The 12,933-nt window shown below is 31.9% G+C and overlaps 2 protein-coding genes across 2 annotated transcripts in view; one reads left to right on the top strand and one right to left on the bottom strand.

Moving 5' to 3' along the window:
* LOC134267372 (17-beta-hydroxysteroid dehydrogenase 13-like) overlaps nt 1–8,396 on the top strand; it is a 51,323-nt gene extending 42,927 nt beyond the window's left edge. Inside the window, exon 7 of the mRNA XM_062749590.1 lies at nt 8,378–8,396. The gene's annotated coding sequence lies outside the window, so the exon portion shown is untranslated. The remainder of the gene's footprint in view (nt 1–8,377) is intronic.
* Nucleotides 8,397–9,324: 928 nt separating this feature from the next.
* Nucleotides 9,325–12,933, bottom strand: LOC134267375 (metalloproteinase inhibitor 1-like). Its single transcript, XM_062749594.1, has 5 exons — nt 12,795–12,933; nt 11,975–12,066; nt 11,745–11,847; nt 10,180–10,304; nt 9,325–9,988 (listed from the first exon to the last, which is right to left on the bottom strand). Exons 1-5 carry the CDS (start codon nt 12,901–12,903, stop codon nt 9,812–9,814), a joined length of 606 nt encoding a protein of 201 aa, XP_062605578.1. The 5' UTR covers nt 12,904–12,933; the 3' UTR covers nt 9,325–9,811.

The following is a 12,933-nucleotide window of genomic DNA, read 5'->3' as shown; positions in this document are numbered from 1 at the left end:
TGAAAAAAAATGAGTGTACGATGGGTACTAAGGGTAAGCAAGTGAAATTTGTGAACGTGTTCGTGGATATCAAATCTCAAATTTTTTTAATGAAACGAAGGGAAGCGTTTAAATGTATGACTGCGCGTATCCTTCATATGACGTTATTTAGCTGCGGCGACTACCATAATCGCACGTTGTATATAATCCGATATTTTGAAAAGTATAAATCATGCTGAATTAAAATTTTCAGGTCTGATTTGAAATAAATGTAGCTTTCATCATTTATAATTTTGTTGTTTTACGTCGACGGATAGCGATTTTATCGAAGCTGTGACATTACTTTTGGATCAACCCTCGTAAATAGATAAAAAAAATATTATTTTCATTTAAAATCTATTATGTCCATGAGGAACCTTAGATCTGAAGAGCTAACTGCCAACTACAACTTATCAATAAATATAAATACAATCATACTAACTAAAAAATTAAATGTCCAACTACTCAAACATGCATTTTAACTGATGTGTTTTCAGGAGTTAAAAACTAAAAATCTTGTTCTTTAGATAGACATCAACCATCCAATTATGACTATATTTAGAATATGTGTGTTTTTAAAATAATATTTATGCACTTCAAACGATTTTGTGAAGCGTAATATATACGTTTGGAATTTAGCAATTATGTTTTTTCTTCCTTAGGTCAGAAAGAGTCAGATCCATTTCTTTATCTTATGTCGTGTTATTTGTCTAAACGTGGAACGTACCAAAAAATGAAATAAACCAAAAAAAACTCTCGCTAAATATTGACTATAGTTGCAAAGGTTGAATATTTTACTGAATTAAGGTCTTCCGTTTCCAACGGAAGACCTTCTACTGATTCTGATGATTAAGATTATTCTTATTATTCTTTTTTTTTTCTTCCTAGACGCCAAATTTGGGGCCTCATATCTCACTCATTTCTCAATGGATTTTGCTCAAATTTTCAGACATTATAGACGGTAATAAACTCTATCAGAATGCTGTCTAACATTTCAAAAATTTACTTCCGCTTACGAGTTATTTCCCTTTAATTGAAAAATTATAGGCTTTCATTTCCTGATAAAGGTTCAAAGACCACAAAAGCTGGAGCAGAAGTCTTACTGGTTTTAGATAACAGAAGGATTGAAGTTGTGCACATCGGTTTTTGTTTTTCGATTTCTGTATTCAAAATGGCGCTATATAGGGGTCAAAAATTAGAACGCCTAAAAGAGCGAAAATTAACACGTATTTTCCTTTTTATCTTGGAAACTAAAAATATTTTGTTAAGACATGTTGAATAAAAGCTGTGCATAATTGCAAGAACTTTCATTTAATATCATTCAAAAGGGGTTGGCCCCTAAAATAAGGGATCTAGGGCGTTTGAAAGTTTTTGCTTTATAACTCAAAAACGGTAAATATTTCGAAATGACTGTCGATTAAAAGTTGTGCTTGAACATCTTATTGATCTCATGAAATTGTTATTTTGTTCAAGTCTTGTTTTAAATGAGCTAGATGCATGGCCCATATATGTACAGGTAATTCTTTTCACTCAGCACGTAAACGCGAGCTCCTCATGCGTGTAACCATAACAAACTTACTATAAATAATAAACATGGCTACATTGGATGCTAATATTTTTTTAGAATAAGGTTCTTGAAGTGCTTTGTGTTTTTTCCCCAAATTGTCATGATTATTCACAGACAACTTTCCCTTTTATTTCATTTTTTTAAAAATCGTATTAACCAAGTCTACTAAAAAGGGAAGAAAAGATAATCGTTTCTTCTTATCATATGAAAACAAACAATGTAGTGAGAAAATAAAACATAACTATTCACAGCCATTAATTGCACGCCTTTTACATTCACCTTGTTTGTTTACAATTATATAACGCGCCTCCCTCGATAACGCGGGGCAAAGTCGGTCACCGGGAATCAATCGTCGTGTGATCCAGCGACCCACAGTCATACACAAAAGAAACCACAGAATGGTTAAATTAATTTTGTTAACTAATTGATGAGTGGATAAATATGTTGAATCTTTCAGATTATTTAATAGTATCTTTGACTGATTATGTCGCCAGTGCATTTCATTCAATAATTTATTAGCTGAGTTAAATGAAAGGTGCATATAATTATTTTTTAAAAGCAAATGTTTTTCTCGATATCGAGGTCATGATCTGTTTTACTTCAAACACCATCGAAAAAATGCTACTTTGATTAATTTCTACTAGTGATAGATTTTTATCTTAAATGTACATGTATGTAAGTCAATATACACTGTAGGTTCTTTTGTCGACGTCCTTTAAATGTACAACTGTATACGTCCCAAATGTACAAATATCGAGCATTTTATCAGTCTGAGAATACATCAATACAAAATACCACATTCACACGCGCCACCAAAGTATGTAGATTGAGACACACATGCGTAACTTATTCCATTAAGCAACTCATTAACCTTGAACGAATGATTATTTTCTATTAAACTTGTAATTTTTTGCGAGCAGGTTTCCGTTATTTTTTCTTATCAGCTCTCGTATTGCTTAAGGTTTTACGGTGACATATAATGTACATGCATGCAAGTACAGGCACGTTTTATAACTAAAGTATAATGCATATGCAAGAGTGCCCAAATATACGCATGTAGAGCCTAATCTGCGTTTGAAATACAGACATTAAAGTGAACTAATTATAGGTCTGCGGAGTTGATAATGAGTTGTTTTTATAACGGGTAGCCCATCCTGGCCAGTCTTCGTCACGGTATGTAACATCATAATTACACAGGTAAATACTAAGGTGTCAATCTATATATTTTCACCCTTTCTTCCCCCATAAAAAATAAACTACCGAGAGATGTGTCGTTTTCTCTTATCATATATCAATTGACAGCATTTATGAACAGTTGTTAAAACACCGGCCTGTGTAAACGGTAAATCAAAAGAAAGGAAATCCGCGGTATGAAAAACAGAAAATATATAATGCCTCATTCTCTGAAGATTACGTTGTCTTCCGATAACTAAAATAAATTAATGTCCGTCGAATTTTATTTTAATCAGAACATTTACTGATGTGTACCTGTAAACGCAGTGTTTCACTTTTTCTAAGCCTTCGTCCATACGAACAATTTAGCAAATCTTGAATGAATTAATTAAAACTATCCCTTCCACATATCCACACACATTCGCCTATACCTGAAATCTAATAAAATTCAGATTTTTGACCATTTCTTTATTTTATCAAGATCGGTTGTAAGAGATAATGTAGGAGTATTAATATCAGTGTCCACTATTGCAAACAGTAATGTATCATCCGTGAATACTAGTAATCGAATTTCATTATGTATGCCCTGTTACGGCGCACTTTGAATTTTTTTTTCTTCAAAATTTAGGACCAAATCAATGCACTTTGAAAAATTAAAATTCCTTTTCAAAGTGCGTTAATATCGACCATATTAACGCACTTTGAAAAAATGTGTATGGCTTGGTCAATATTCTTGCAAATCTTAGGTACCGTATGATAAATAATTGAACCTGTTTGATAACTCTTCGGTATGGTCACTTTACGATGTGAAAGTGAGCGATTTTGATTTTTCCATTCATGTACTTTGAAAATTCTTTCTCTCTTCAATATTTTACTAAACTAATTTTTTTTTACATTTTTCATTTTATGTAAACTAAAATTTATTGAAAATTTTAACGTCATACCAGTTATATTGGTGTGTAGCATAGGCATCTCTACGGGGGGGGGGGGGGGTGGTATAACTCAGTTACATGTAGAAACAAACCATTCAAGACTGATTATTCAAACTTATGGTGATACATACTTATGTAAGTTGTTCAACTGCATCAGTATTTTTTTTTTACTTTGACCTCCCCTGTAACCTTGATCTCACTTTACTTAAGTTAGTATTTAGCTCAGTTTTGAAGAAAGCATTTATATTTATACTCAACTTCATATGCTGATACACACTTTTGAGAGCTATACAAACCTTAGTCCAGAAAAGATGTTCTAACCACTGCGCCACACAGGCGGTGCTCAGATTTGAAGAATTCATTCAAGACATTTTTATCAAATTTTAGTATGCTGATACATTTTAAACTTTCACTTTCCTGTGACCTTTACCTCACTTGTCTTTAATTTGCACTTTGCTTAGTATTAAAGAAACCATTTGAGATATTTTTAAGTAAGCTTAGGCATTATTTGAGGGGGATTTTATAATCTACATCCATTTTTTAAGATTTCAATTTCTAAGAAACTATTCAAGATATTCTCAACAAACGTCATACACTACCAATACAGATTTTAATGTTGCATTGTTTACTAATATACACTTGGCGGGGCATTCATGTCCTGTAGATATATTTCTAGTTAAATCATTAGGTAATTCATAGTGTTGAACCTAATTAATTCTTCCGATTCGATCTATGCCAGAAAAAAATAAAGCTGAACACATCCTGTCATTCGGACGAGTCAAGGTTACTGACAGAGAAACTGTAAATTTGCTAAAGTATTTGTACCTGTGAAACATTGCTGATGCATGTATAATGCAGGGTGGGACATGACCTTGACTCAAGTTCAAGGTCACTAAAGATAAGATGTTTTGGCTGGATTCATAGACTAAAAGAATATCTAAAAAAACATATGTGAACTTTTCCAGTCGGTAATACACATATTAGATTTTTATAACAGAGTTTGTCATTGCTTGACGAAAGGTCATTTAGAAAGTTCAAGGTCACATACATTCCTTTACAGTCTTTTTCCTGGCGAAACATTGTAAGTTGCTTCCTTTACAAGCCTTTAGGTTGCTTACTTGTATATCTTTAGAATGTGGCTTGACCTAGACTCAAGGTTACGTCTTCCTATTCGTAGCTCCAACGGAAGACCTATTCGTTGCTTTGCAACGAGCTCGGCTCTAGTTTTAATTCTAACTGTTTAAAGTTCAAATGTCAAGTTGAAGACCATAGCAAATGTTTTCTTCTTTTCACGTACATGTATCAGATGTTGGACAGATTCTGCTTCATATGAATACAATTCTGCTTATAACGGGATGCAATTGTTTCCAATGAAAAATTCCAATAGTTTGTTCAAAGACCTGGTACATTGTTCATTGTTTATTTGTGACACACAGCTCTAATTCAGTTGTTTGTATTTTTGTCATACCTACTTCTGAGAATTTTGTTTATGTTTATCACCTCAGGAAAGCAGGAGGATATTAATAACCATTTGTCTGCCAGTCAGTTTCTTGGGTTGTCGCAAAAACTTTAATCATATTTTAATTAGAATTGTCCAAAATTGACAAATATCCCCCGCTTGGTTTTTCAAAAATATTCAAAGTCACTGATGCTAGTAATGATGTTCACAATTTGTTTAAACATTTAAAGTTAGATTTACTGGTAATCGATCATTTTATATATATATATATATATATATATATATATATATATATATATATATATATATATATATATATATATATATATATATATATATAAATAAATGGAACTTAGGCATTGTCTAATAAAACATCAAGACTAATGATATGAACGTTTTCTTACAGTGACCTTGAACTTGTCCAAATAATCTTGACTCAAAATTTTGACACACCCTAAGGTAATAAGCAATCTTTTTATAAACGGGAACTTACAAAGTCTATCCTAAGGAAAGATAGAGACAGGCTATAGAATATGATTTTTTTTCTTTCTATGACCTTGAACTTGTATTAATAGCCTTGGATCAAGGTCATATTACACCTTAAAGTCATAAGCAGATTCTGTGTGAAAATTGGATATGGAGATAACGAAGAGTATTCAATATCGAAGTCCATAAAACAATACAAAATAGGATCAGAGCAATCACTGACCTACGAGAAATCAAAGTTGTGATCAGGTGCCATGGAGGAGTGAGAATCCTCTGCAGATCGGTCACACCCGCCGTGTACTCCTTGTCATGATCGGAAAATAACGAAAAAATCCGTCGTCAATTCAGTGTATGAATAATGGATTAACAATTTGTTTGAAAAACGTCAGTCAGCATTTGACTCGATGATAAATTGTATTTGCTGACAAGGTCATTGTATCTTATTGAATACAAGACGAGACCCTTTCGTGATTAAGAATATTACTTATATTAACCGCGTCAATTCCTTTATTGGCATATTGAAGTTTATGGGAAAGACGCAGTTTTAGCTGCATTTCTTTCTAAAACGAGGTAAATTATTGACAAGCAAGTTGATGAAACAAGAATATCAACAGTCTCGTTTAAGGTCATCATTTCGTAAAATTCTATGGTCGATACAATGACCTTGTCAGCAAATACAATTTATCATTGAGTCAAATGCTGACTGACATTTTTCATACCAATTGTTAGTCCATTATCTATACACTGAATTGACAACGGATTTTTTTCCGTTATTTCCTTATCATGCTCACCCCTCCATGACACCTGATCCCACCTTTGATGTTTGGGGGTCCGTGTTTGCTGTGCTCTTATTTTGTATTGTTTTATGGACTTTGAGACTGAATACTGTTCGTTATTTCAATATCCTTCCGTAAAACGAAGGGGTTTAAAAAGCCTATGATATGCAATATCCATAATCACAGATCCGAGTGATCCCTTGGTTTCACCGACATAAACAAGTCCACATTTGTGTCAATATCTTACATTAAGAAAGATAAGGACATCAATTTTGAACTTTTTCTTTCAATGACCTTGAAGTTATTCAAATGACCTTGGCTCAAAATCATGGCACATCCTCAGGTCATAAGCAATCTTTGTTAAAAATTAGAACATACAAAGTTTATCCATAGGACAGATATGAACCGGACACAAATTAATATTAGTAAAGCCAATTATTTTTTATTTATAGTTGGAAAAAATTGTGGTAAAACGGATCTCTAATGATGCTGGTTAAAACATGTGAATATAATGAACATTATTAATTCTCAAAAGTCCATTAAACATTACAAATTAGGAGCAGAGCAAATAATGACCTCTAGAACGTCAGACGTGAGATCAGGTGTAACTCGTTTTAGAAACGTATGCAGGTGATGAGGGTATATTGCTACAAAGGTAAGGAGAGTTAAAAATTTAAAAGTTAACATCATGTTTGTCATTATGCTAATTTGAATAACTAATATTTAAGTCTCTTTCAATTGACATATCCAAATATGATACATGTACAATGTGTCAGACTTCGTAGTATCTTTTATCTCAAAATTAACGGGATATATCGAGATAGTATAACTGACAATATGATCACAAAAATAGAAGCAAAAATATCATAGAATATTAAGTTCACAATATTATGCAATGAGGTACGCACATTTGTACAGTAATTAGATACGAGATCAATTTTCATCAGAAAAGCAGCTGTCACTAATATCGAAAAGTGTGGACTTTAACTTGGCATATGGAATAGGTGTTAATAGAATTGAATATTTTGTTGTTGTTAATCTTGTTAAAATTTATGCCAGCTTGAAAAAAAATCAGACTAATTCCTCAGAAACGCTGTAATGATTCTAATACGTCTTGCCAGAAAGCACTGTTTTTGGAAAGTAGATGTAACAAATACCCAAAATACTTCCCAATAACATCCATTTAATGTATAAAACATCCATCCATGTCTTGATTTTGAGTTAACCTTTTCATCCAGGAAGATTTTAAAGCAATTTCACAATTATCTGTATCGACCATTTTAAGACCCCAAGAAAGATTATCTTGAAGGAGGGATTGCTTAATCTTATCCGATTTGGACTTTCATATAAATTCAAAAACACCTTTTTGTAAATCAACTAAAACTGTTTTCGAGGAGATGGGAAAGAAACAAATAGATGATTAAGCTTAGGTATGACAAGAGACTTAACAACAGTTACTGTGAATTCACAATTTCGAGGGGGTTTAATTTTCGTTGTTTTCGAGGTATGAAGAGATCCAAGAATTCATGTCCACCAGGAGATGTAAAATGTTACATGAATAACTTCTCAACAATTCTTCATCCACGAATTCAAATGCCCATGAACCAAGAGTTTTTACTTAAACCACGAAAATTTGACCCCACGAAAATATGTGATTTAACAGTATACGACCAATTGGAGTTAGAATTCTTTGATTCCATATTTAAATCAAAGCTTTTATTTTAGGTAGTGTGAATCATAATTGATTATCCATAATATCTTTTAGATCAACTGATAACTGATTTCCTAGTAAGTTGAAAGTTGTACCTCTCCAATTCTTTCTCAAAATCTTTGCACTGTCATGTATTCCTCTTTCCAGATTTTTCCCTAGAGATGTGTTTAAGAGCACCAAATAACCTCTCAGGGGTCGGCATCGAACCACAAATGAGCCGACCATATTTAAGACGAACTAATGGCAAATACGTCAGTCTTCCATTTATACTGTCTGCGATATTCATTGATGATCTTTGTGAATATATAATATATAAATAAATGTAGTTATTTTGATAAACAGCAACCAGAGTATAATAACAACTAGAAATTCAAGATGTATTTAATAACAGCTATGTTCTTAATTGATTATTTAAGAATAAATTAATAGTTCTGAACTTAAAAAGTCTGGGGTTTTAAAAAAAGACACTGCTTTTGCTAAAGTCGTTGCTATATACAATATCGTGTATATTAATTTGTCTACACTTTCTGACTTCATATTAGTCAGAACTGTGCTTTTATTAGGGATAACACTTGTATAATCAGTTTTGGAGTACGTTTAATTTCAAAAGAGGCTTTATTATTGATTAATAAACCAGAATACATAATAAAAAATCTTATTTGTTGTGAATTTGAATACTTCGAGACCAGATAAAGTTTCATGAGATGAACCCTAACCCTAACCTTCATGAAATGAAGTAAAAGATTAATCTTGTTAAATATGTTCAAGTATTTAACATATTTAGTGAGATGAGTTTACTTATGAATGATGCATTATTAGTAGAGTATTGTTTGACACTTTATATTTTGCGGTGGACGTAAATTCGTGGGTCACTTAATACTTCCGAAGAAACAATATATCCACAAAAATTAAATAAATGAAGTAAAACATGGTATATATAACATTGTTTCTTTATTCAAATACATGTACATAGTTTTGTAAAAAAAAAACAACAAAAAAAAAACATAGTGCTCCCAAGAAATATGTTCAGCTTTTAATTATGAGAGTCTGCATATTCCATTTTGGGGATGGCCATTATCAATCCGTCAACTAGTTAATCCTTCGAAACAATGATTTTCGAGGTCATTGAATTGAAAATTCAGTTTTTAAAAACTTAACGTTGATAATTTGTCATTCATTATTTGGACTTTAAAAATTCCTGAACTGCGACACAGTATACACTTAATGTTCGTATGACGTTACCTTTTCCCTGCAATTACTCTATAGAGTGTACAAAATTCTCTAAAATTTGGCATTAATAATTATGACGTGTTATATTTTCCCTAACCCTTATAATTTTTTTTCTTTAATAAGATTTTAAAAGTATCAAATAGAAGGAAATAGTGATAAAATTGAAAGCTAAATATAACTTTGAAATTATTTAAAAAGTGCATGATTGCGGGAAAATGGTTTCTGCGTGATTTTGCGTTAAAAATACTATAGGAAATGGTATATGCGTTAAAATGCGTGACTGCAGGGAAGGGGGTCAAGCAGCATAGCAGATAATTAGATTTTCGAGTTTGATATAAGGGAAGGGGATATTGCGTCAGTTTTTGTTAAGTGTTATATACTATTTTTACATCATGTTACTTTCCAGATTATTCTGTATTCAATTGTCATCACTTATTCCTTTATTTGTGTAATTAACATTTATTTTCCTGGTTTATATGTTTTACGACAGGAACGGGTGTCCCAGTCACATCCGTACTTTGATTGTGTGCAGGCATTTTGATTGTACCAGCAATTTCTATCAGATGTCATGATACACTGGTTATTTGACTTGGATGGACACTTTCTACCGTCAAATAATTCAGTGCAGTCAACAACCTGAAACATGCAGCACTATTTTATCATTCACTATAAGCTATGATTTTAAGCAATATTCCTGATAACTAAAAAATTATTAATCTATTTTAAAAATATGTAAAACGTTACATTGCTTGTAGAACAGCTAATAAAAACTACAATGTACTCGGTTGTATTAAATATTTTACTTATAAAAAATATATTTAACTTACATTGCAGCCACAGTTTCTCTTGTATATTCCTCGTTTGAAAGCTTTTCGTTGATATCTTGAGAAAGATTTATAAAGACCATTTAGACCACATGAGTATGTAGTCCAAATACCTCCTTGTATGCCTCCTAAAAATAGTTAAATTAAAAAAAAAAACATTTACATCACAATCAGTTGTAATCCAAACACATTTTCATGTGCTTCTTGAAGGTAGAACAAATTATAAAAACCACATAAAACATATTATTGAAACGCCCGTTTGTATACCTCCTAATGATAAATAAACAACATTAATTTGGAAAATTAAAAATAAATTAAATAAAATATGTTCTATTTTATATGATTATATATCTTTTTTAAAATGGGTTTTTTCACATTTAGATGGCTTGAATTGCTTTGTTAATGGCGATTTGAAAAAGTGCATGTGATTAAGAAAAAAATATGCAGAGAGAGAGAAAGAGAGAGACGAGAGTGTAAAAACACGAAGAGAAAAATTTTGATTAAATCCAACAGATTCACATCTAGTTACAATAAAGAAATAAACATGTAAATTTGAACTACTAGAGAATTTAAGAAAGAAAAAAGCAAATAAAGTAGTGTTTAATTAATATCTATAATATACGTTTCGCCATGTACCTGTCATTTAGCAATGTCCAGTTTAATTCATGTTCTTTTAAACCAAAACAAGATAATTACTCCCATAAAGTCGAAACTTCGGATATTTATAGCTTTGTCATGTCCGTCAGTCTGTCTGTTGACAAAAGTTTGTTTGTATCATCTTTCCTTAATTTGACACTCTGACCTTGAACTTCGTGTTTGATCCGCATTAAAACCCCTGGCCTTATCTTATGAATGGTTAGTACTTGGGCTTTCAAATTCCTTCTTTAGGTGGAATATTTTTCATCTCTTGACATTGGATTTTTACTTGTAATTGAGAAAATTAATTTTTGCAAAAAAGCATTTATAAGGGCATCAGTGTTTCACAAATTAAAAAAATGCGTCTTTGCACGCACAATGTAATCGTTTTGTGATATTAATATTGCTTTTTTGGCACATATTTTTTTCTTCACCTTCATTATGGAAGAATGTACATGAATGTGTGCAAATTGGGACAAACCATTTTAAATAGTGATTTAAAATCACAAACCCTGACTTTTTTTGTTAAATTCAGAACTTTAAATGTCGACTACAGTTATATCTCTTACCTTTAAAGGGTCTTTTTGTAAAGATACCAAGCTTGGCATATACTTAGAAAGTTGCTGAGAGGGCATTTTTAAATAATCAGATACATTTTGTAAATCTGTATCTCTGTGGTAAGTTCGTTTGAGTTTTATTAACCAGAGAGGTACAACAAAAACTGTTATGTTAATTGAAAAACAACTTTTAATTTATATTTTTGTTATATTTTCGAATCCTTTTCTCAAATAATCGAAAAAATACCATTTAAATTTTTTTCCTTATAAATCGTTACAGTATGTATCAATTCATTAAGTGCAATAAATCCTATTTTCCATTTTTAAATTTGAAATGAGAACATTCTAAAGGACTTTTTGATTTGAAGAATTTACCTGCAATAATATAGGTCTTATCCAATTGAAAGTAAGAGCCACAAGCGGCACCATTTGAGGCGGTGTATATTGCCCTTCTTCCACGGTTTGGACCGTAACTGTTCTGCGGTAGTAAATATAATAATTATGAAAAATTCTTATTCGATAATTATCTTCACCTTGATTCAAAAATAGAATAATAAATTGCAGGATATGAAAAACAGAAAAATAAAAAAAAATAAGAATAATACCTTGTAATCTTCTAGAATATTGACTTCATATTTCACTTCCTGTCTAAATTCGTTGTTACCGGGTTTTCTTTCCAATACCGTTGCCTTGACAACTATAGAAAAATATGGGTAGGTGAGAAACAAGAAATTAAAAGCACAAACATTAGATATAAAGTTCACTTCAATCGAATTATTTACATAATATAGCGAGCGCAGCGAGGCGGTGCAAAGCGCCGCTCACGTAGCGAGCTCAATACACTAACGTGTACGAACGGAGGAAATTCGGGTTGAAATCTGCACATTGTTCCAAGAAATTTTTATGAGTCCGCATGAAAACATTCCAAACTCCCAATAATCCTTTGCGGTGCATAGCAACATGGAGGATTATACATAGCAATAACTTACTTGAAAAAATTACAACAATGATTTAATGCAATCTCCAAGCCACAACACTATCGTTTGCGTTCTAAGTCAACAGGACTTTTTATCTGACGTCATACTTTCGTCACTTCAACGGCTCGGGTATTTCCAATTTTGTCGGAAACTTCCGAGAATTTCGGAATCTTGATCCTAATGCCAGGGAAGAAATTGATATTTTTTCTTCTCTTTTTGAAATAAACTGAGAATAGACAGTTCAAGTAAAAACTACTAGACTAGGTAAGTATAGGTTTTTGGTACTAAATGACTGCGCTCGCCCCAACGGCCATACCGTAAAACATATTAATCATTTTCATAATAAACACGAAAGGAGAAAAAAAGTCTTATAATGTAAACATAAGATACGCCGTATGCAAAATTCTTTTAAACATAAAGACAATAAAGAGTACAACAACTGCCTTACCAAAGTCGGAGTTACAGAACTGAACTTGAGGATGCTGAGGAAAACAGCTACATGCCATAGAAAAGGCAAAACAGCCAACAAACACGTAAGATAAAACGAATACGTGCATGATCGGGTCTAATATGATACTAGTATTTCT

Source organism: Saccostrea cucullata, unplaced genomic scaffold, assembly GCF_032062105.1.
Source record: "Saccostrea cucullata isolate Sc308-1 unplaced genomic scaffold, CSIRO_AGI_Scuc_v1 ctg832, whole genome shotgun sequence".
Classification (NCBI taxonomy): Eukaryota; Metazoa; Mollusca; class Bivalvia; order Ostreida; family Ostreidae; genus Saccostrea; species Saccostrea cuccullata.
This window is presented reverse-complemented; position numbering and strand designations above follow the sequence as displayed.